Genomic DNA, 26,144 nt, shown 5'->3' on the forward strand with positions numbered 1-26,144 from the left:
GCAGGATGTAAGGCATCAGAAACAGATGATCCCTCAATGAAGGCGCTGGATTCGACCGACGCTGAAGAAAACTCTTCAGCCGGCGGGGTTTGGGGACCCCCGCCAGCAAACAAGGTACCTGATGCGGCGGTAGGGCGGGTGGGCGGCGATGGCGGGGGTCAAATGTAGAGGGGGCCAGGGCGTAATCTGTGGGGGCCCATGCCCCCGTGGCCCCACGTAGCTATGCCCCTGCCTTGTACTAAGCCATGTAAGCATCTGCATGCACCCAATGTACACCAAAATGGAGTTACCGTCCGGCTACCGCGTGGATGTTGCGGTAATTTCATTTTTGGCACGTGTCACACCAAGTAGCATTTGATGCGCATACGTCATTACTGCCCGGTTACCGTGTGAGTCTTTACTGCTAGGTCAATGGCTAGCGGTAAGGTCGCAGACCCAAAATGGACGTGCGGCAATTTTGATTTTTGCTGCACGTCCATTTTCGGCAAAATTTTTTAAAAAGGTCTTTTTTTACAGGCATGCTGAAAAGTGGATCGGCGTGTGCCCAAAACCTGCGCCTACACTACAGCAAGCTATCTTTTGGAGCACCTTAGTAAAAGGACCCCTTAGTAAAATGGTGTTATAGAAATGCTGGACTACATTTTGCAGAAAGAGTTAAATAATAGGAATAAATGTCGAGGCGAGGTGGTTTCCTAAGCTGAAATTTTTTCATTTACAGAACCAATATGCAGAAAAGAGGATGATCATGAAATATACTAATTGACCACTAGCTGTCGCCCTTTCCCCAAAGCTCTCAAAAGGAAAAGAAAAGTTGCTGTTGGATTTTTTTTTCTTTTCTTTCTTCCTTGCAAAGCTTTCTACTACTACTACTACTTTCTCCCTGAGAAATCGCCTTAGGTCTCCTTGAATGCATTGCATGTCTGAGATGTCCCCACAGATTTTTAATAGTATATAATTACATAAGTATTGCCATACGGGGACAGTCCAAAGGTCCATCAAGCCCAGCAACCAGTTTCCAACAGTGGCCAATCCAGGTCACAAATACCTGGCAAGATCCCCCAAAAAGTGCAAAACATTTTATGCTGCTTATCCCAGAAATAGTGGATTTTCCCCAAGTCCAATTTAATAATGGTCTATGGACTTTTCCTTTAGGAAGCTGTCCAAACCTTTTTAAAACTCTGCTAAGCTAACTGCCTTTACCACATTTTCTGGCAACGAATTCCAGAGTTGAATTACACGTTGAGTGAAGAAACATTTTCTCCAATTCGTTTTAAATTTACTACATGTAGCTTCATCGCATGCCCCCTAGTCCTAGTATTTTTGGAAAGCGTGAACAGACGCTTCACATCTACCCGGTCAACTCCACTCCGATTCATTTTAAATTTACTACTTTGTAGCTTCATTGGGTGCCCCCTAGTCCTAGTATTTTTGTAAAGAGTGAACAGACGCTTCACATCTACCCGTTCCACTCCACTCATTATTTTATAGACCTCTATCATATCTCCCCTCAGCCACCTTTTCTCCAAGCTGAAGAGCCCTAGCCGCTTTAGCCTTTCCTCATAGGGAAGTCGTCCCAACCCCTTTATCATTTTCGTCGCCCTTCTCTGAACCTTTCTAATTTTACTCTATCTTTTATGAGATGCGGCAACCAGAATTGAACACAATATAGTATTAAAGTCTAGGAACATTCCAGTCTAAAAACGTCAACCTTTTTTTCAACTTCAGTTTCTTCATGGTCTATGGGATATTAGCTTCTAGAATATGTTGATATGCAGGTCATTGTTCTGTCAACATCTCTAGACAGTGGATCTGTGAACAGTATGAGCTAAACTTTTCAGTGGGTTGTATACAGTGATGTGGGGGTTCTGCTTTGTAGGTCTGACCAGTTTTTGGGCAGTTGTATCAGAAACCTTTCTTTGTCTTCCAGATGTTGCCTAGCTGTTATCATTCAAAAATATTTATTATTTATGTAGCTCTGGTGTTTACCTGGCAGTAATCTGGTAGTGCCGTATGCTGCCTGGTTACCACCGAGTTAGCACAGGAGACCCCTTAAAATCACCTCAATGGGTGGCAGTAAGTGCTTCTCCCTGAAATGGCCACCAGCAGGGCTTTTTTTGAGGGGGTGCTTGGGGGTACTGAGTACTGGCACCTTTTCCATTGTCTGCTAAAATGGACCCATGATCCCCATGTTTTAATGAAAGAGCACAGGCTCTACACACCAGTTCTGCCTTGTTATAGGTTCTATGACTGGGTGCAGGGGGCCTGACTATTGTAGGGTGGGTCCCTCAGTGATCACCCCACCCCTGAAGGGTGGCCTGGTATTTGAGTACCGGCACCTTTTTTGCTAGAAAAAACATACTGTTCTTTAGCATTCCAGAATCTTGCTGTTCTTTGGGGTTCTATATGGAATGTTGCTACTGTTTAAGATTCTTCATGGAATCTTGCTATTTTTGGGGGTTCTATATGGAATGTTGCTACTCTGAAATTCTGCATGGAATCTTGTCACTCTTTAGCAGGGCTTTTTTTGAGGGGGTGCTTGGGGGTAATGAGTACCGGCATCTTTTCTATTGTCTGCTAAATTTGACCCATGGTCCCCAAGTTTTAATGAAAGAGCTCAGGCTCTACACACCAATTCTGCCTTTGTCATAGATTCTGTGACTGGTTGCAGGGGGCCTGGCTATTGTGGGGCGGGTCCCTCAGTGATTACCCCACCCCTGAAGGGTGGCCTGGCATTTGAGTACCGGCACCTTTTTCGCTAGAAAAAACACTCTGGCCCGCCAGTAAGTGCTTCACTTACCGCCAGGCCATTTCTTTATTTTAAAAAACCCAGCCTTTTTCCTGCTCGGTAAAAGGGGGCCTCCACAGGCTACAAAAACACACGCTGATGCTAGCGCACGCCCCTTTTATTGCAGCTCAGTAAAAGGAGGCCCTATGTGATTAGTGAGGGAGGGCAAATAGGCAGATAATACTCATGGGATATACTGGAGGCATGAAGGCTGGTCTTACCAGGAAACATATTAGGAGTGGCCTAGTAGTTCGGGTAGTGAACTTTGGTCCTGAGGAACTGAGTTCGATTCCCACTTCAGGCACAGGCAGCTCCTTGTGACTCTGGGCAAGTCACTTAACCCTCCATTGCCCCATGTAAGCTGCATTGAGCCTGCCATGAGTGGGAAAGCGCAGGGTACAAATGTAACAAAAATAAAACAGATACTATTGGAGATTCTACATGGAATGTTGCTACTATTGGAGATTCTACATGGAATGTTGCTATTCCACTAGCAACATTCCATGTAGAAGGCTGCGCAGGCTTCTGTTTCTGTGAGTCTGACGTCCTGCACATACGTGGCCTAGTGGTTAGAGTGGTGGACTTTGGTCCTGGAGAACTGGGTTTGATTCCCACTGCAGGCACAGGCAGTTTCCTTGTGACTCTGGGCAAGTCACTTAACCCTCCATTGCCCCAGGTACAAATAAGTACCTATATACAATATGTAAGCCACATTGAGCCTGCCATGAGCAGGAAAGCGCAGGGTACAAATGTAACAACAACTATTAATTAAAGCTTCGTTTGGAAAGAGGTATTGGAAGGGCAGAATTGCTGAGCACAATTAAAGGCATAAGTCTCTATCCACTATCAAGCATGACTAGACTTTTTTTTCCCCCCAGTAAAATGCCCAGAAGTGTCCAGACAGCAAATGGTTAATGCATCTGTGTTTCAAGAAGTTTAATGTGTGAGCAAAAATATGACCCTTAGCCCAGGTCTTAATTACAAAAGTGTTACCTCCTCAAATGTCTTTTTGACCTTTATTAGCAGTGTTTTAGCCCAGGTCTCATGATTCTTGGAAGTACAAAGTGTCCTTTGGAAAAACCTCAAATAACTTCAACTTTTGGATCCATTCTTGAATCAAAGGCAAGAGACAACACGGTTAAACATTACATTAAAAAAAAGCTGAATTATAAAATTTACATTAAAAAAAAAATTTTCATCTAGGGTAATCTAGAAGTAAAACGGGTCATTTTATATAAATTTTTCCCATATTTTTTCCATATGTAAAGCTTGTGTAAGACATATATTAATTGAAAGATCGTATATACTTTTACACAGATCACATGCAGTTGTTCCTGGGGGTACAGTCTGGGCAGAATGGGGATGAAACTGATGTACACGTGCGTTTTATAAACTATACAGGTGCACACATAGCCAAAAAGCTAAGTACTTTTCTGAACTAAAGAGATCTTGTTACTCTATTTTGAATGCAAATTACAAAGAAAGACAAGGATACTTTTGAAAATATAAATAATACTGTAAAAACTTTTTTTTGATAAATAAAGCAAGGACCAATATTAAATGGTTTAAAATTGGATCAATGTGAATTGCGGTACCGCCCCTACCTGTATGCTTGGCTCATTGAATTATTCAGCCAAAGAGGAGGCGGGTACGCTTGCTTGATAGATTCTATCATGACTTTTTTTGTCCTACTGACCTTTTGAATTTAAGGCTGAGGATCTATTGAGAAGTAGAGCACAATTGTGACTGGCTCCCTTCATTGTTTAATTATCTATAGCGCCTGCCTATTATTTATAAAACTGAAACTAGCACGTGCCCAAAACTGGCTTGAGCCCTTAACGCCACCCATCGATCTATCATAGTATGTGCGTGGTGACCAATCGGTGCGCGCCAAATGCTGATTACCACCAGAAATGACGTGCATGGGAGAAAATAAATAAATAAATCTTCCAGGCGTTATGGGCGTGTGCCAAATCTGAAATCACTGGCAGGGGAGCACAGTAGCCTGGCGGTAGTCTCATTTTGGTGCATGTTACACGCGTGTAGCATCTAACACGCCTTTATACAAGGACCCCTAAATCAATTTGACCTAATTTTATGGCACAATTGTAATTCCCAAGGTTTTGTCTTGGCTTTTGGCTCTCTATTTTAATGTAAAGCGCCTAAAAAGTTATGGGTCAGGCAGTCTACAAATCCAATGTAATTGGCACCAATTAGAACTGACATGTGCAACTTTCTAATCATATTCTGTAAAGCGGTGCACGTAAATTTAAAGCATGGTCTCTAAAGAGGGTGTGGCCATGGGAGGGCATGGGCAGATTGTGGGTGTTCCTAAATATTACACGCAGTATTATAGAATACGCCCGATCTGCACCTAAGTTAGGCACGGGCCCTTACACCAGGTTTTAGTTGGCATAAATAGTTGCACCTAAATTTTAGTCGTGGGAACGGGCGCTATGCATATTTTATAAACCGCCTAATTTTAGGCGAGGTTTATAGATTAGTACTAAGCACGTTTGTTTCCAGCATCAATTTTTTTGGAGCCATATATAGAATTCACCCCATCTAAGCGGGGTTTGGATGCTTTTTTTTTTTTAATAATAAAGGCACATGAGTGTTTTTATCACTTTTCTAAAATAGGCACCTTTTTGGACTTTAAGCATTCATGTTCTGTTATAAAATTATCTCCCTACCTCCCCACCCTCCCACGTGTTAAAACAGTTTGGATTCCACTAAGCTTTACAGCAAATTGTTTATAGTCAATGTACTGGCTGTGAAGTTTACTTCCATTCATCTAGCAGGATGGCAACTGTAATGGCATAACAAGGATTAGAGAAAGATAAGTCATTAATAGAATGAAATTCTTTTGTATAGTTTTTATTCTGGTCTCCCCATCTCCTTTGTTACTGTTATCTCTTTTTGTTTTCTCTGTTACCATAATGCTTTTTCTCGGGGTGATGTCCTTAACTTTTGGTTTCCTGTATCTGCATTACCCTTCTTCTAGTTTAAATGCCCGTCCATATATTTGAATTTTTTTTCCATTAGGGATTCTTCTTCCTGCCATAGTAAGATGTAATCCATCATTACAGTATAGGCTTTTTTTTCCCCCCCATCTATTGCCACAGCTGCTGATATATCTAAAGCCTTCTCATTTATATCAGGTTTGGAGCAATGCATTGAAGTAATGCAGCCTTGCTAATCCTTTACCATGAACAGATAGAACTTTTGCAAATTGCTATAGTGTTGACAATGGGTTTAAGTCTCTTTCCTAAGGGAAAACAAAGAGGGGGTGGGGAGAGATAGGCTCTTTTCAAACAATGGAGAAGACGCAGTGGCGTTCCTAGGCTGGCTGACACCCGGGGCGGATCGCCGATGCGCCCCCCCCCGGTGAAATTACACCCCCCCTGGTGAAATTTCACCCCCACCGGGTGAAATTACCCCCCAGCATGACCCCCCGGATGCATTTTTACCTGCTGGGGGGGGGGGGGGGGTGCCGTGCGCCTGTCGGCTCCGAGTCCGCTCATTCCCTGCTGCTCCCTCTGCCCCGGAACAGGAAGTAACCTGTTCTGTGCAGAGGAAGCAGCAGGGAGGGAATGAGCGGACTCGGAGCCAACAGGCGCGCGGCACCCCCACAGCGGCGTGCACCCTGGGCGGACCATCCCCACCGCCCCCCCTTGGTACGCCACTGAGAAGATGTATGATTGTCTTCTCCATTGTTTGAAAAGAGCCTATCTCCCCCACCCACTCTTTGTTTTCCCTTACTTTGTTTCGTGGGGATTAAGTGCACCTCCACACTCTGTGTGGTACTCCCACACCTAGTGCGTTTTTTTTTTTTTGATAAGTCTCTTTCCTAAAATTTGGAAGGCTCTTTGCACTGCAGAGGTGCTGATTCTAGCTGGGTCATTTGTTCCCAGATGAGTAACAAAATTAGTTTTAGAATCTTTACTTTTTTCTTTGAGGCACTCACAATTTGGTTCCAGGATCCTGGAAGAGATTTACATTTTTTTTTGTTGTCTCTTGAACTGTGTTCCAAAGTTAACACCTCAAATAATGGAGTTTCCAAGAAGTAACAATGTTTTGTTTTGACCTCTTTTAACCTTGCTGGAGAAGTTTTAGTAAATTGGGTGTCACTCTTCTTCTCTAAGGCCAATTTGGTTTCTATTCTTCCAGCACCCTCATTTACCAAGGCAAAGAAGGCATTATGCAGTGGTATCCTTTGGAGGAGTGGGTGAAGGGCTTTTTTTGAGGGGGTACTTGGAGGTACTGAGTACCAGCACCTTTGCTGTTGTCTGCTAAAATTGACCCATGGACCCCCCAAGTTGTAATGGAAGAACTCAGGCTCTACACACCAATCCTGCCTTGTCATAGATTCTGTGACTGGTTGCAGGGGGCCTGGCTATTGTGGGGTGGGTCCCTCAGTGATCACCCCACCCCTAAAGAGTGGCCTAGCATTTGAGTACCAGCACCTTTTTTGCTAGACAAAACGCACTGAGTGGGTGTCTTTGTCAAGAGGCACGATAGTGGTGGGAAGGGGGAGCGACAAGGGCAGACAACATATCAATGTGGATTTCCCACATTACAAGGGGAATCCATGTAGATATTTAAACATATGTAGATGCCAGCATTTATATACAGTGGGGGAAATAAGTATTTGATCCCTTGCTGATTTTGTAAGTTTGCCCACTGACAAAGACATGAGCAGCCCATAATTGAAGGGTAGGTTATTGGTAACAGTGAGAGATAGCACATCACAAATTAAATCCGGAAAATCACATTGTGGAAAGTATATGAATTTATTTGCATTCTGCAGAGGGAAATAAGTATTTAATCCCTCTGGCAAACAAGACCTAATACTTGGTGGCAAAACCCTTGTTGGCAAGCACAGCGGTCAGACGTCTTCTGTAGTTGATGATGAGGTTTGCACACATGTCAGGAGGAATTTTGGTCCACTCCTCTTTGCAGATCATCTCTAAATCATTAAGAGTTCTGGGCTGTCGCTTGGCAACTCGCAGCTTCAGCTCCCTCCATAAGTTTTCAATGGGATTAAGGTCTGGTGACTGGCTAGGCCACTCCATGACCCTAATGTGCTTCTTCCTGAGCCACTCCTTTGTTGCCTTGGCTGTATGTTTTGGGTCATTGTCGTGCTGGAAGACCCAGCCACGACCCATTTTAAGGCCCTGGCGGAGGGAAGGAGGTTGTCACTCAGAATTGTACGGTACATGGCCCCATCCATTCTCCCATTGATGCGGTGAAGTAGTCCTGTGCCCTTAGCAGAGAAACACCCCCAAAACATAACATTTCCACCTCCATGCTTGACAGTGGGGACGGTGTTCTTTGGGTCATAGGCAGCATTTCTCTTCCTCCAAACACGGCGAGTTGAGTTCATGCCAAAGAGCTCAATTTTTGTCTCATCTGACCACAGCACCTTCTCCCAATCACTCTCGGCATCATCCAGGTGTTCACTGGCAAACTTCAGACGGGCCGTCACATGTGCCTTCCGGAGCAGGGGGACCTTGCGGGCACTGCAGGATTGCAATCCGTTATGTCGTAATGTGTTACCAATGGTTTTCGTGGTGACAGTGGTCCCAGCTGCCTTGAGATCATTGACAAGTTCCCCCCTTGTAGTTGTAGGCTGATTTCTAACCTTCCTCATGATCAAGGATACCCCACGAGGTGAGATTTTGCGTGGAGCCCCAGATCTTTGTCGATTGACAGTCATTTTGTACTTCTTCCATTTTCTTACTATGGCACCAACAGTTGTCTCCTTCTCGCCCAGCGTCTTACTGATGGTTTTGTAGTCCATTCCAGCCTTGTGCAGGTGTATGATCTTGTCCCTGACATCCTTAGACAGCTCCTTGCTCTTGGCCATTTTGTAGAGGTTAGAGTCTGACTGATTCACTGAGTCTGTGGACAGGTGTCTTTCATACAGGTGACCATTGCCGACAGCTGTCTGTCATGCAGGTAACGAGTTGATTTGGAGCATCTACCTGGTCTGTAGGGGCCAGATCTCTTACTGGTTGGTGGGGGATCAAATACTTATTTCCCTCTGCAGAATGCAAATAAATTCATATACTTTCCACAATGTGATTTTCCGGATTTAATTTGTGATGTGCTATCTCTCACTGTTACCAATAACCTACCCTTCAATTATGGGCTGCTCATGTCTTTGTCAGTGGGCAAACTTACAAAATCAGCAAGGGATCAAATACTTATTTCCCCCACTGTATGCTAAGAATGACTAAGTACCTGCTGAAAGGGGTAGGTGTGAATTGTGATGTCTGCCCTCCTATCCCTCCCCAATTGCACTTTCTTTGCCTCCCACCCCCTACAACCCATATGATGTTCCCCAGGCACCTCACCCCTGGACAAAATACCCCATATGATCCTCCTGGCAACAATGGAGACCCGTCCACAATCAGACTTCCCCACCCTCACCCCATGATACTTGTCCCCAGACTTACCCATGTCCCCGATGTCTAGTGGGAGCAGAAGTAATCTCCCATTAGCTTCTGCTGTGATGATCCTGGGTTCTAAAATGGCTACCATAGCCCCTAGTGGTAGTCTTGCGGTATTACCGCTAGGGGGTCAGGCTGCCAAATAAGGTCCTCATCGTTCCCTAGTCTTGATTAAATACACCAGTGGGGAAAGGTTCATCAGTGGGAAGAACTCAGTTTTTCTTAAAACCCAGGTAGCTGGATCAGATCCTTTAAGAAAGGTTTTGAAATGTGAAGGCTTTGAGAACAGTGCTATAAAACCCTAACAAGACAAAACAAAACAAAAATACTTTAACTACGATCTACACAATTTCAGCCAAAAGAAGACAATGTTTATAGCTTGATGGAGGAAGGGGAGCGAGATTAGAGATATAAACAGCTTTAATTCTTTGTTTATCATCTGGATCATATCAGAAATTAGAATGTAACTGAGTTCTTTTGGGGGGGTGGGATGGGGTTGGGGATACAGAACAACTGTGCGCTGATAATACTTTACAGAATTATGTCATTATTATTTTTTTTTTTCTCATTTCTAGCCTGCCTGTTACCTAGGGGTGGGTTACAATAAAACACACATAATTAAAAGCAACAACACAATCAGCGCAATGTGCTCCACGATCTACAACGTAACATCTTTATATCAAACTCAAAAAGACAATGCCTGTGAAAGAAAATGTGTTTTCAACCACTTCCCAAGTGTGGACAGCTCTGTTATCACACATAATTGCTCCTACGCATATTAATCCTATACTTGGCTATATATTGTGTAATCGTGCTACACAAAATTACAACATGGCACAGTGTGTAGAGCATTATGGAAAGCTCCTGAAAATGCCCAAGGTTAGGAAACGCAGCATAACAGACAGACATTTTACGGAACATAAAAGGCATAAGATTGCACAACAACCATTGTTAATTTACAACTTTATTGCTTATCTCTGGGATCTGTTGTTCAAACATTGACTATTCCGTACAGTTTCATATCACACAGGCATAGATAGAACTTGCAAAAAAAAAAGGGATGGTTTTCTAACTCTTGGAAAATGTATAACGATAAAGGCAGAATAGTGCCTTCTGACTTCATAGAGTTGGAGTCTGATTTGGTGAGAATGAAAAGATAAGATCTAATCAATCTTTTTTTTTCCAATTTTGAATTTTATTAAACAGTCAACATAACAGCATTTTGAGTCCACAGACTCCAATTCTGTTCCATCAATCCAACTTAAACAACATTTTACATCCTTGCATTTTCTCCCTTACACCAGTCCCCTTATATCCTCCCCCTCCCTCTACCCACCTCCCCCCTTCCCCCACTCCACAGTTTTTTGCAGTCCATTTTCCTATACTCTTCCCATTACTCCATCCAATTGTATCCATTCCTCTGCTGAAAAAAAAAAAAGATCTAATCAATCTGAATATTATATTTTTAGGCTGACTTAAAGTGGTTTTTAATGAACAAAATGAGTAGAGTAGAGTAGAGTAGAGGAGTAACATAGTGGTTAGAACAAAGGGCCGATGATCAGAGAAGCCCAGTTCAAATCCCAGTATGATCTTGGGCAAGTCACTTAACTGCCTGTTGCCTCAGGAGAAACTTGCTCTATATAGTTGCATCTGTATTTATATGTCCCTTGCATATGTAAATGCAGGGAAACATAGCTCATAGCCATAAGCCCTAATCTATAAGGGCATGTGTAAGTGCACAACTCCAAAGGGGTTTACACATGGGAGGGACATGGGTGTGTGCCCACAGATACATCAGGTCTAAGGGTGTGTGGGTTTAGGCATGCCGATACTGACTTATGCTGGTATCCTATAAGAGATGCCATTACAGAATAGGTGCCCCTTGTAGTACCTAATAGGACACACACCCACTTATAGAATTTGCACCTTAGATTGTAAAGCCTCCGGGGACAAGGAAACACCCAGTGTACCTGAATGTAACTCCCCTTCAGCTACTAGTTAAAAAGGTTTGAGCTAAATCTAAATAAATAAGAATCATACAATGTGTAAAAAAAAAAAACCCAAAATAATACACCAAAATATAAAATATATCCCTAACACATAAATAATCTAGAACGAACCACCCTAACTCCAACCAACCCCATTCTCATCGGGGAAGGATAAGCTTTCCATCCTAAGCTCTAATTCCAAACTTCTAAGAAGGGAAAAAGCACCAATAAATAACAAAGGTGTCCAGCCCCACCCAAAAAAAAAAACATTAGTCTCCCTGGCTCCAGAAGGAGTGCCCCCTTTACCCTTCAGGAGTGATCCACTTGGGGTTGACTTTCCCCTCTTGAAGGGCCTGTTCTTATGATGGGCACATAAACCATACGTAAAGAATATATTATTGAAAATAGATGTATTGTCCATAATGGAGAAAATCATAAATAAAATTGAAAATAGATATATTGTTCATAATATTATGGTTTACATAGGCTTGGTACTGTTTACACAGATCAAGATAAATAATGAATAATTTATAGCATCAAATATATTCACTCCATACTGAAATCTTATGGAAATTTCTCCCAGACATAACTGTATATGTAACATGTGCCGTTTAAGAATTTTTGTTTTATTTGGTGTGTCTTATAAATAAACGTAGATTAAATATGTGTTTTGAGATTTTATGATTTAATTTAATTCATTTAGTTGTGGCTTTTCATATATAGATTATTGTTCATAACTGTATACATATTTGTCCCCACGAAGTTTAGAATTATATATTTTTTTAATAATTATTTTAAATTTATGTCACTAATATTTTTGTGTATTTATGTTACGATTATTTTATAAAACAATTTTTCTTTTAAATGATTTTTTAGACTCCTGAGGCAGGCCTGTGGCCGAAACACAGTACTGTGTAGAGTCTACAATAAAGTTTATTCTTCTTTATACCATCATAGTCTTGATATCCTGAAGTCACTGGTCCACTCCCCACTTTGTTTTTCTGTATCTGCACCCCGTGGGATTTTGTGTTCATCCACTCTGTGGAGAGCCTTCCACTAGGCCACTCCTCCACATAACGATCCATTCCACATCTGAAATGGAGAGTGCAAGTGTATATCTTAGTACCACCCTGAAATTTGCCCAGACTACTTCCCCTGCCATACCTACATATTCACAATTTGGACATGCATATCCTAGCTTTTTTAGTTCCAATATTTTTATTGTGTTTTATAAATGATAACAAATGGCTGAAATAAAGCAATTAGCCAGCTTAACAAGTTAACAGTAACAAGCATCAGCATACATGTTCAAGTTAGGGCAAGTCCGGGATTATTTCGATAACAGATCATAATCATAAGTCACAGGAGTAATACATAATTTCAATTCTGACAAAGGTTATTACGCATATCCTAGCTTTTGAAAACCAGCATTTAGATGTACAGGGTGAGGCAAAAAAAAACTTTAAGAGGATCGCTTTTTTTTTTGCCATTTTCTCAACAACTGCTTTGCATTTCAAGAAGAAATTTTACCTACTTATTTACCCCCTCCCCCTTTTACAAAGTTGCACGGCAATGCCACACAGCCCATTCTTTCAACGAACTGTGCTGGCATTTACTGCACCCTTTGTAAGAGGGGGAGGGGTAAATAACTAGGTAAAACATTTAATAATCTTAAGCTGTGTTGGTGTTATATACCCCCATTAAAAATTGTATCTTTGCTGGTGGGGATGCCCAAACCCTGCCAGCTAAAGAACTCTGTGACCCAAACTTCCCCTGCTGTGAGGAAGTCAGCAGCATGATTCCTCGCACATGCACAGTTCATGCATGTGAACTAAGCATGAGCGGAGTGCCGGCATCGGCTGCTAGAAAGCATGCTGCTGACTTCCTTATACCAGGGGAGGTTCTGGCCATAGAGTTCTTTGGCAGGTGAGGTTTGGGCATCCCGGCCAGCTATTCAAGTTCTGCAGTTCGGGGGCCCAAGCCCAAAGTGAAGGGGCCCAGACCCCCCTCATGCCACTGGGTCAACCAGGCCCCCCTTGGAGGCCGGGCCAGGGAAATCTTGGCCCTCTCACAGCAGACATGTGCATCTTATTCACTATTTTGATCTCCTTCTCATCTATCACAAACACAGAAGGAATATCTCTACAGACGAAATTGGACAGTAATAACATCTGGGGTTTTTTTTGCATAGTAAATTTCAAATGATTACCCTTTAACCATTTATTAATCATACCTCGAAATAAACATAGATTTTCAAATGCCATACAGGATCTCTAATCTTAACAGAAATTAAATATCCTGCTTGCTGGTACTTTGCTAGTGAGTACCTTTGAAAATTGGCTGGCTAGTAAACTTTTATTAGGTTCAGAGCAAACATCTGGACCGGGGTATGATTTTGGAGAGTAGTGAGTGATTGCAGGGGCCAGTAGCTTCCCCGCCTTTCTTTTGAGGTTCAAGCAGTGGGTAAACAAAATGTGATTTTTTTTTTAATGACAAATTGAATTTGGAGCTGAAGAAAAGGTATTAAGTCCCGTCTACCAAGTTGAAGTGAATGGTATAAAAGAGCGATTATGTAAGCAGATACTCTATAGCCTGTGATCTGATTAAATCCAGACAAATGCCTTCAGGCAGCACCGGGGACGAAGCAAAATGTAAATCTCCAGAGCACTGGCATAGGATTTGTGAAACCAATATCGTTTGGGTGTCATGTGAAGTTCTGGATGGGGGGAGGAGGCAGACTGTGAGGGGGGGGGGGGGGGGTGTGAATTAAGTTGGTGTTTACTCAGTGGGTGGAACTAAGCTGGAACTAAACTGGGCGTTCCTCCAGAGGCCGGACTATTGACCTGAGACATTGCTTTGATAAACCCGCTGGCCCAGTGTGAATGGTTCTTTAAAGAATCAGTGATCACTACAGCGTGGTGCACGTTGCAGCCTCCTGTCTGTCATGGCAGCTGCGGTCACTTTAGTGAAGAAAGTCTGGAGCATTAAGAAACACATCATTCTTGTCATAACACCCCTGAGTCTACTGCCTATAGTTTTCTTTATGCCTCCAAAGGTAAAGGTATTTTTGTTTTATAAATAGTATTATTACTGTCTGAGCCTGCTATTGCCTTTCCGTAGAATATTTTGTAAGATGCGGGTATGCAATCATCAATTTGAGGGTAGAAATGAACATTTAGTTGATTTGTTTATAAGTATTTCCAAATCCCTGTGCACGATTGCCTTGTACTGAAAGAAAAGTCTCACCTATTAAAAAAATAACTTGTAAATACGTGTGTAAAAAGCAAATGATTGTGAGTTTGTTTTTGAAAGAATCCATTGTTGGTGTCCGTTTCCCTGTTTTTTTTTTTTTTTCTGGACATTAGATTTGGAGTTTTGCCATTTTTTTCCTGAAAACTTTTGCCAGATTGTCATTTCTTGTTTGCAGTAGAAAAAGGTGTTCTGTCGTTTCCTGTAGTGAAATGTTTCGTGCAACAAAGGAAAGGGAAGCAGAACCGAGATCTCGGGACAGTTTTGGCAAAAATGAGAAGCGTCCTTTACACACATTCTGGGAAGTGTGGGAGCAGGTTCTGTCTTCTGTGGAAGTTGCATAAGTGCTCTGATTCATGCTTTTTACCAGGCAAACAGTCCACAGGGAAAAAACAAAAGTCTGTTTCCAAATACAAGAAGCAAATACCTTCTACAGTAAAGCAAATATGCCCCGTTCAGAACGAAAGATGGCATTTTGCAGATCACCTTTTTGCTTGTTTTCACCAAACGCTCTCAAATTTCAGGCTGCTTCAGGATCGCTAGAATTAGAAAGAAAAAAAAAGAAAGAGAGAAACAGTTGCTGAAAGGAAAACTCATGCTTGTTTTGTTTGTTAAAGAAAATCCAGTCAGATTGGGTGAGAGTTGATATAAATCAAGTCCCCTTTGTGAATTTCTGCAACTTGGCAAAAATGGATGCAATGTCTCCAAACTTTTACAAAAATGTTTGCCAAGCTAATTTGAAGGAGCCATGACATTTTAGTGGATTTATCACATTAATTTGCAAACTTTAACATTTTTGGCCCTGTAATTCTTCCTTCTTCCCACCTCAGACTGAATTGATTCTAGGATCCCGGTGCCAGGAGCCTCCATTCAAACTTGCCCTTTTACCAAACAATGGTAAAAAGTGGCCTCTTTTGCCCTTATGTGGGTTTTTCCTGCACACTAAGGCCATTTTTTCCACTAGGGTAAAATGGCAGAATTCCCTATTTTTTTGTAGTAATGACCATGAGCTCTTTTGCCATTTATTTGCTGCAGTAAGCACATTAGTACTTAATGACCTGATTATAAGTCACCCTCCACCCCACTGTACCTCCCCATCCTCTGCAGCACCTCTGATCCCAGCCAATCCACTGTAAAAGATCCAATGGGCCTGATGCTCAAAATATAACATCGGTGCTAGAGGCGATTAGCGCTGGACTATCACTGGTATTAGTGAGCACAGAATGGCTCTAGCGCAGGAGACAATGTGAGCACCAAAGATTAGTGCAAATAGCATGCAAATGTAGTCAAATGGATGTTAATGAAGTCATTTCTTATTCCCTCCCAATGCTTAGAGAACAGTGCACAAAACAAAGCCGCCCTTACCGCTGAAAACCTAATGCCAGCTTGGAGCAGGCATTAGGGTGCTTGAAGAGAGGATTTCTCATGATTCTTTCTTTAAAATCTGTCAGTTTTGATTTCTTTTGGAAGTGGAAGAAAGCCTGTAAGTGCCTGTACTAAGAAATAAATGTGCATGAGTCCGAGCAAACCCCAAAGTGAAAGCACAGACTAGTGCCTGTTTCCTGTGCTTAAATATAAGCCTTCCAAATTAAAAAAAACCAACAACCTGAGAAGCTTATATTTAAAGGTGCAGAAAACAGGCACTAATGTGTGCTTCATTTTCGGGTTTGCCTGGTGCATGCGCACAAGAGCTGAGCTTAAGAACAGACCATCAAAAAACTCCAAATAGCCCAGAACACTGCAGCCAGACTCATTTTTGGAACACTTAAATACGAAAGCGCGAAACGCCTAAGAGAGAAACTGCACTGGCTCCCGCTCAAGGAACGAATTGAGTTCAAGATCTGCACGACTGTACACAAAATCATTCACGCAGATGCCCCACTCTATATGTTAAACCTAGTGGACTTACCGCCCAGGAATGCCGTAAGATCAGCCCGCAAATTCCTCAAATTGAACTTCCCCAGCTGTAAAGGAATGAAATACAAACAGGCCTATGCTACCACCTTTGAGTACAAAAGCACACAGTCTTGGAACGCATTACCCATGGCCCTGAAAACCTTGACCAATCTAACCAGCTTTCACAAAGCTCTGAAAACACATCTCTTCAACAGAGCCTACAAAAGTCATCCTCAATGAAACAAATCATTCCTAAACAACCCAAATACACCAAAGAACACCTCTCTCACGACCTTACCTAACACCTTTCCATCTTAATCCTCTTTCACTTCAGCTTATTATCAACTATTTTTGTAAAACTTGTAATGACGTTCTCATATCTATACTCTGTAAGCCACATTGAGCCTGCAAAAAGGTGGGAAAATGTGGGGTACAAATACAATAAATAAATAAATGCAAACGTCTTCTGTGCATGTGCCAAGAACATTCCCCTTTGCTTTCACTTTTATTTATTTATTATTACGTTTATATCCCACATTTTCCCACTGATCGCAGGCTCAAAGTGGCTTACAAAGTCTGTAGTGTAAGCTACAGTACAAGAGGAACAATTATACAAATTGAGAATAAGATATAAAATAACAATTAAACATCAAAAAGGCAAGTGATAATAAACAGGTAATCATTGTCCTTGAATCTGAATTTATAGTAGTAGTTAATTCAAGTTAGGTTAAACCTGGGGAATATGCCTTCTTAAACAATACTGATTTCAATAATTTTCGGAACTTTAGGTAGTTCTGGGTAGATTTTACTTGTTTGGGTAGAGCATTCCATAATTGAGTGCCTATATATGTAAAGTTGGTGGCGTAAATTGATTTGTACTTAAGGCCACTACAGTCTGGGTAGTGTAAGTTCAGATATGATCTTGAGGTACTGAATCTGTTTCTGGGTGGTAAGTCAATTAATTTGAGCATGTATCCTGGGACTTCACCGAAGATTATCCTGTGAATTAGTGTGCATATTTTAAAGGCTACTTTTACAGTGCACATATAATTTGAATACCATTTCCTCTGAGCATTGGTGAGCTAGTTTTCTGCGCAGGCGCTACAAGTTCTGCACTTTTGGCTTTACCGTGGGAGTTCTGAGCATTAGCCTGCAATCCCGCTGGGGAGCTTCAGTATAAAAGGGCATGACATGTACTACTGAGCGACTAAGCTAGCCCTAAAATTTGTTATTTAATATTTCCGCCCTCTGTTGGGAAGTGCGAGCAAAGACCCAATGTCTGAGGTTAGACTGATCCTCATTAGATCCTCCTAATTGATTAACTTACTGAACAGCTGAATCAAGAGATACCAGAGCAGTGCGCTGCAGCTCTCTGACACAAGGATTAAGGATTTATTTCTCTTCTCAGTTCTATTTCCAGCATACCTCTCACTTTAATCTTTTAATCTATTTGCAAAAGTAGAACGGCATCTAATCAGATTGCATGTTGATCAAACACCGATGAATGCACGTTCCATTGATAAACGATGCTCAGTGTGGTTCATATCTTGCGTGATATTCGAAACAGATACAATGAGGGTGAGGCTATCACAAGTGATACCTTTTATTCTAAAGAAATGTGAGATAAGAGTAGGGTTAAGACCCAGAGAAGGTCAAGAAGGATTAGGAAACAGATAAGTTAACATTTTGAATGATCTTTCTGTTACTGTTACCACCACAGCTTTAGTCCTTGCAGTTCTCAGAGTCATGATTTTTGCAGACGCTTCCAAATAACATATAAAGTTATAGTCTTTGATAGCAGCTCTAGAATCAAGGAATAAAGAATTGTTTTGTGAGTTCAGTTGGATTAATATGTAGTGCAGTTTCTAATAACATAATACGTCTAGAAATGTATGACAATATAAAGGATATTGCAATACATTTTCACACCCTTATCTACCAGAACCCTTGTCCACACTCTTATCACCTCTTGTCTTGATTATTGTAACCTGCTTCTCACCGGCCTCCCTCTTAGCCATCTCTCTCCTCTTCAATCAGTCCAAAACTCTGCTGCGTGACTCATTTTCCGCCAAAGTCGCTATGCTCACATTAGCCCTCTCCTTAAGTCACTACACTGGCTCCCTATCCGTTTCCGCATTCAATTCAAACTTCTCTTGTTGACCTATAAGTGCATTCACTCTGCCGCTCCCCAGTACCTCTCCACTCTTGTCTCTCCCTGTGCCCCCCCTCGGGTACTCCGTTCTGTTGATAAATCTCTCTTATCCGTCCCTTTCTCCTCTACTGCTAATTCCAGACTCCGTTCCTTTTATCTTGCTGCACCTCACGCCTGGAATAAACTTCCCGAGCCTGTACATCTAGCCCCCTCTTTGGCTGTTTTCAAGTCCAAACTTAAAGCCCATCTCTTTACCATTGCTTTTGACTCCTAACCACTGCTCACTTGCCCTATCCTTTATCCTCACCTCTTTATTCCCCTACCCTTAATTGTTCTGTCTGTCTCCTGTCTTATCTAGATTGTAAGCTCTTTGAGCAGGGACTGTCTTTTTGTGTATGGTGTACAGCGCTGCGTATGCCTTGTAGCGCTGTAGAAATGATAAGTAGTAGTAGTAGACTTGTTAGGTTATTATAAAAACTGCACTAAATATTAAGCCAACATGATATGTTACAGTTCCACTGGGTTGGGGGGGGGGGGGGGGGAAAGAGGGACAGAGTTTGGACTACAGTATGAGCTTTGGGTATGAAGGGTTTTTTTTATGGACGGGGAAGTGAGAGTGGATACAGCTTTATCCTCTGTGTAAAAGGGGGTAGGTGGATGAGAGTTGGAGTGGCTGGAGAAGAGGACTGTATGCTGGTGATTGGGGTATATGGATGAGTGAGGGGTATATTCCCCCATAGTCCCATTTATACACACCTCCTTCAGTCAAACACCCCCACCAACACAACCTCAGCCCCAGTCCACTTTTTACCTCACCTTCACAATCCTTTCCCTTCACACACATCCCCTCCCCTAGCTATACCCTTTCTTCAGCCACTGGCTCTGCCTCTTCTACAGTTGATGGGACCTGGGGTTCACTGCCAGGTAAAGAAGAGAGGAAGCCAGTGGCCTCAATAAGGCTAATGTGGTTCCATAGACCCCACCAGCCAAAGAAGAAGCAGATCCAGCAGCCTAAGGGATGGTCTGTGGGAGCATGGGGGTGAGAGAGGAGTGTGTGAGCATGAAGGGAGTGGAGCGGAGGGACTATGTGTAGTATGGTGGTGAGAGAGGGGTGTATGACGATGGTGGAGGAGAGGAATGGTTAAGGAAAGTTAGTGGTATGGCATTAGGGGATAAATTGATGGGGCTGTGTAATGGATGGGATGCATCCACCCCCCCCCCCCCCCCCATCTACCCCTTTCTTTCTGAGCAAGTACTTAACATGCCTCAGAGGTATAGTTACATCCTCCACACCCTCCATCCATATATATCCTCCATCCACATACACCTCTTCATCCACACCCTTATATCTCTCCCTCACTCTCTCTTTGCCCATACAGACCACAGTTCCTCCCATCCCCTATCCCTCCATCCTAATCCCCATTGTAGCCCTCTTGAACACCTATAAGGAAGATACCAGGCACACACTTAGGGGGTCCTTTTACTAAGCCATGTTATGCTAACATGCACATAACATAGCAAAAAAATAAGCCTAATCTGGGACGCAATAAAGTGTCACATGTTAGTTTTTGCATTGCCATGTGCTAATCATGCAGTCAATTTTATTTTTTTTTTTGGGGGGGGGGGAGAATTATTTTTTGAGGGGGCATGTTGGGGTGGAGAATGAGCATTCCTGCACTAACTAATTAGCATATCTGTATTACTACATACTAACTTGTTAGTACACGGATAACGCAAGAGCCCTTGTTGCTTACAAATAGGTGACAGTAAATGCTATCGTGGCAATTTTTAAAAATGGCTGAATTTTTACAGTTGTGGTAAAAATGGCCTTAGTGCGTGGGAAAGACCCGCATAAGGACACGCTAAGGCCATTTCTTACCATAGCTTAGTATAAAGGACCCCTTAGTTCCTATAATGAAGAGTACTGCTATGGGTGGACAAGACAGGAATCTGCTAAAGGGATACTATGACTGGGTTAAGGATAAGCAGAATGAAATGTATTGTACTTTTTTGGGATCTTACCAGGTACTTGTGACCTGGATTGGCCACTGTTAGAAACATGATACTGGGCTTGATGGACCTTTGGTTATCCCAGTATGGCAACACTTATGTACTTGGGAATCTGAATGGAATCTTGCTACTCTTTGGAGTTCTACATGGAATGTTGCTACACTTTGAAATTCTGGATGGAATCTTGTTATTCTTTAGAATTCTAGAATCTTGATACTCTTTGGGGTTCTACATGGAATATTGCTACTACTTGGGTTTCTGCCAGGTACTTGTGACCTGGATTGGCCACTGTTAGAAACCTGATACTGGGCTTGATGGACCTTTGGTCTATCCCAGTATGGCAACATTTATGTATTTATGGGGTTAGCTATATGCTACCAGCCCCCTCTTATTCACTGGTTCATCTTAATACCGCAGCTATAAAGTGGAGTTATCTTATGTAAATCTCACCCACTGAGGGATTGCTGGCAAATATTTAAAGTTTTACAATGAGGACATCCTTTCTTAGCCTAGCTGCTGGGATGAGGGAAGTTGCCCGTGCCCTCATCCTGTATGTACAGTAATAAGGTTGAGTGGAGGTTTACATTTGTAATAAAAGAGACCAGAACTGTATTATTTTCTAATGAGATTGCTGGTTTATAAACTGTAATCTGCTTTGAGTTTTTATTTGATAAGGCATGAAATCAAATAAATAAACCTCTCTGCTACATTGCTGTGGCAAACAGCTGCCAGGCATTACAAAGTAGTGCATCACATGTTCATTAGATAAATTAAAGAAAATACAGCTGAACATAAAAGAAACACAAGGCAACAAGCGATGGGATAGGGATTGTTTTTGTAGAGATTTTTAACTGACTTGTTTTGGTAGGAGAAAAGATATTAGGGATGTGCACAGCTAAAAAAAAAATCTTATTTTTGTATTTTCCCCAGGTTTTCCTGATTTGGGGATTTTTTCACATTCATTTTAATTAAAAAAATCTATGCATGTTAAAACTTTTTGCTCATGTAAATTGATTCTAGATTTATAGGTTTATAGACATACAATCACTTTTTTTGTGCACATAAGGGGGTCCTTTTTCGAAGTGGTGGTAAAAGGTGGTCTGCAGTGTTGTCAGCGCGTGGGATTTCTATGCGTCAAAGCCACCTTTTAGTGCAGTGGGTGAAGTTTCAAGTTTCTAGTGCCGGAAACAGAGTGTGGCAAACCCGGAACTATCACTAGTCTCCTGGATGAGCCTGACAAGGAGTAGCCTAATGGTTAGTGCAGTGGGCTTTGATCCTGGTAACCTGGGTTCAGTTCCCACTGCAGTTCCTTGTGACCTTGGGAAAGTCACTTAAATTGCCCCAGGTACAAAACCTTGGATTATGAGCCCTCTAGGGACAGAGAAAGTACTTGCATATAATGTGTATAGTGCTTCGTACGTCTAGTAGCACTATAGAAATGATTAGTAGTAGCATAACTGCAAGGACTAGGGTTACCATATGTCCAGATTTACCCGGACATGTCCTCTTTTTGAGGACATGTCCAGGCGTCCAGACAGGTTTTGCCAATCCGCCCGTTTGTCTGGATTTCTGGGCGGACGGGTGACGGGCCTATCCTAGCCTCCCCTTCTCTTACTTACTATCTACTGTCCTGGTGGTCTAGTGACCTCTTTGGGCCAGGAAAGAGCCCCCTCTTTCTTGCCCCGAGCGTTGCCCTTGCCCTGCATCCTGCTGCTGTGACAGTCTCAGGATTCAAAATGGCCACCGAGAGTTGAAGCGGCCTCTTGAGACTTCAACTCTCGGCAGCCATTTTGAATCCTGAGACCGTCACAGCAACAGGATGCAGGGCAAGGACAGAGCTCTGGACAGGAAAGAGGGGGCTCCTTCCTGCCCCTAAGAGGTCACTAGACCACCAGGGCAGTAGATAGTAAGTAAGGGGAGGGGAGGTGACAGGGGGGCAGGAGAGGGGAATATGTGACAGGGGGCGGGGCAAGGATGTGAAAGGGGCATGGGAGTGGCAGCATTACCTGTTGCCCATCTATGCTGTGTCCAGGTAAATGTCCATCAGGGGCTGGCCCAAGGCAAGATGCCACCTGAGGCAGGGCTGAGATGCCACCCCCCCCCCCCCCCCGGGCCAAGCTCTGGAATCTCCACCCTGTTCCCCAAGTTTACCTTCTTTCTCCTTGTTCCAAAAGCTGGTGGTGGCAGTAATTCCCATATGTTGCCCTGCCACCGGCACCAGCTTCTTCTCTACTGTGGGGCTGCCTCTGAGGAAACAGGAAATTACATCAGAGAGGCGGGCCACAGTAAAGAGAACAGGCGGGTGCCGGCGGCAAGGCAGCATATGGGTATTGCTGCCGCAGCCAGCTTTTGGAACATAGAGAAAGAAGGTAAACTTGGGGAATGGGGTGGAGGAAAGAAGGAGGAGATGCCGCTCCTGGAAGAGTGCCGCCTGAGGCCCCCGCCTCAGGTAACCTAACAGTCAGGCCACCCCTGACTCCCTTACATTTATGTGCTCTCTTACACTTGCTGGTTGACATTCATAGTGATTTAAACAGCCAGGAGACTCTATTCTGCCAACGCTCAGTGGCACTTAACGTTAGTGCCGCTGAATATCACCATAGATCACTACACTGAAAGACATTTATTTTGTAGGCGCTTCAGGGGTGGAGTTGGCACATATGCAGTTACATGCCAATATTTAGTACTTACTAAGTCAAGTGGCCAAATCAGATCACGTAAAACACAGTCCCATTTTTTGGCGCATTAACAGATTTTGGGACCCTTTTACCAGGGGCGTAGCCAGACTTCGGCGGGAAGGGGGTCCAGAGCCTGAGGTGAGGGGGCACATTTTAGCCCCCCCCCCGCCATTGCCGACCCCCCACCATTGCCGCCGCCGCCGCCTCCAACTTTGACCCCCCCCTGCCGACGACCCTCTTGACCCCCCTCTCGCCACCAACCCTACCTTTGCTGGTGGGGGACCCCAACCCCCACCAGCCGAGGTCCTCTTCTTCCTTCATTCTGTTTCTGAGTCTGACGTCCTGCATCATTCTGTTGGCAGCTAAAAAACCTCTCACTACCACTGGATGAATATCTACCCCTTAGTTTGAATGTGCCACTAATCTGTTTTACATATTCACTATAGAGTTGCCCCCTTAATGAAGTATATTCTTTATCCTTGGAAATAAAGATTAACACAATCAAAAGGAATATATATATATATATATATCAGGCAATACCTTTTTGATTTGACTGGCTTAATACATTTCTTGATTAGCTTTCAGCAGTTGAACATCTTTGAAACCTGTAGTTAATGATATTCTGAGACTTCTTTCTGATAAGGAATAAATCCCTCCAGTCTCGGCTATTATTTGGAACGATAACCTCTCTTGACATGTTGTTTGCTAAAGGCCTGACAGCCACTCAATGATATGCAGCTCCAAACTACAATAGCTGTCTTTGCTTGAGGCAAAGTATGGCTGTCTTTCTCTGTCTCCCTCTCAGTTAGATCTTCTTTTTCAAAAGGCTCTGCACACCTATAACATACTCGGGTTGTTTCCGAGACTATTTGGTCTTTTGCTATGGATCTGTCTTGAATAAGGGTGTGTGGGGGGAATAACACTGCTTACAAAGTGACTTGAATTATTCACACGCGTTTATCCTAAAGTTGTAGAAGTGGGGCGAGGGCAGGGAACTGAATAACACATGTAGTTTGGTTGTACATAACTGCATGTATTATTTTGTACTGAAAAATCACCCGCAGAGAAAGCAGGCACAAATCTCTGTGGGTAGTTTTCCTTGGAATATAATAAAAGCAAAAATATCTGCTGGGTTTTAATTCAATCCCCCAAGGCGTATAATATCTGATCCAAGTTCATGCAGCTGAATGATGATCTGTTGTTATTCTACCTGCCAGAATCATACTAGTTTTGCACTGTGCTTACTTACCCATTGAACAAAAGGATGCTGTCAAAGACTAATTTCTTAGCTATTTATTTTTTGTTGGTGCTATTAATTATAGAAATAAAGGTAATCCTCAAATCGTTCCTATTCAAACAAACCCTCACAAAGAACAACCATATCTCAAACAACCAGTGGCGTACCAAGGGGGGGGCGGTGGGGGCGGTCTGCCCCAGGTGCACGCCGCTGGGGGGGGGGTGCCGCGCGCCTGTCGGCTCCTCGTTTTCATGCTCCCTTTGCCCCGCAACAGGTTACTTCCTGTTCCGGGGCAGAGGGAAAATGAAAACGAAGAGCTGGCAGGCGCGTGGCACCCCCCTCTCCCAGTGGCGTGCACCCGGGGGGGGGTTCTTTTGCTGGGGGGGGGGGCGCTGCACTGTTCTGGGGGGGCGCTGCACCCGGGGGGGCAGGGCGTATCGGCGATCCGCCCCGGGTGTCAGCCCCCCTAGGAACGCCACTGCAAACAACTAATTATTACCTGAATTGGTTATTACTCTAATTACCATTAACTTTCTCTTTGCTTCATGTACAATTTCTCATTAATAATAGATTTTCAAAATGTTAAACATCCGTAGTTATCCCAGTGCGTTTATGATACCGTATTGTAAAATTGGATTCTTACAGCAAATTACTTTCTTATGCATTATTCTTTGTTATGTATCCTATTCCGTTTATTGTAAGCCACATTGAACTCAAATTTATTTGGGATAACGTGGGATATAAATGTCACAAATAAACTAATCAATCAATAAATAAAGTATTTAGGCCCCCTTTTACAAAGCCATGCTAGTGGCTGCCGGTGCGGTATTGCCGAAGAATGTCTTCATTATCACTGAAGTCTGATTAGACTGTGTGTTTTGTCCTTTCAATGAGGTGTGAAAGGCATGTAGTTGGAACCAGAGTAAAGAACATCACTATGATAAGACTCGGAACTCTTGAACCAAAATCTTCTGAAATGCAGTAATCAAACAAGGGAAAACCGACCTATACATAAGAATCCTCATCCGCTCAAGAAATGTCAAGGATTTAGGGAGAAACCCTTGAGAGAACATAAAAAGTACCAAATTTGTGACAAATGTTGCTCTTTCTCCAAGCATATGGCTCCTCTACTTTCTCTGTAGTAGGAGGATGATCAGACGGTGGGCAACACATCTGTCTTTTTTTTTTTTTGTTACATTTGTACCCAGCGCTTTCCCACTCATGGCAGGCTCAATGCGGCTTACATGGGGCAATGGAGGGCTAAGTGACTTGCCCAGAGTCACAAGGAGCTGCCTGTGCCTGAAGTGGGAATTGAACTCAGTTCCTCAGGACCAAAGTCCACCACCCTAACCACTAGGCCACTCCTCCACTGTTGCTACTATTTGAGATTCTACATGGAATGTTGCTGTTCCACTAGCAACATTCCATGTAGAAGTCGGTCCTTGCAGATCACCAATGTGGCCGCGCAGGCTTCTGCTTCTGTGAGTCTGACGTCCTGCACGTACGTGCAGGACGTCAGACTCACAGAAACAGAAGCCTGCGCGGCCGTCTACATGGAATGATGCTAGTGGAATAGCAACATTCCATGTAGAATCTCCAATAGTATCTATTTTATTTTTGTTACATTTGTACCCTGCGCTTTCCCACTCATGGCAGGCTCATTGCGGCTTACATGGGGCAATGGAGGGTTAAGT

General features: G+C 43.1%; 1 protein-coding gene across 1 annotated transcript in view; it reads left to right on the plus strand.

Annotated features, from left to right (window-relative positions):
* The first annotated feature begins 14,120 nt into the window (after window positions 1-14,120).
* The window catches only part of SLC13A3 (solute carrier family 13 member 3), an 80,543-nt gene continuing 68,519 nt past the window's right edge, over window positions 14,121-26,144 (plus strand). The window contains exon 1 of the mRNA XM_030211660.1: window positions 14,121-14,283. Within this exon, the coding sequence (XP_030067520.1) occupies window positions 14,173-14,283 (111 nt within the window). The 5' untranslated portion in view covers window positions 14,121-14,172. The remainder of the gene's footprint in view (window positions 14,284-26,144) is intronic.

This window comes from Microcaecilia unicolor, chromosome 8 (genome assembly GCF_901765095.1).
Source record: "Microcaecilia unicolor chromosome 8, aMicUni1.1, whole genome shotgun sequence".
NCBI lineage: Eukaryota > Metazoa > Chordata > Amphibia > Gymnophiona > Siphonopidae > Microcaecilia > Microcaecilia unicolor.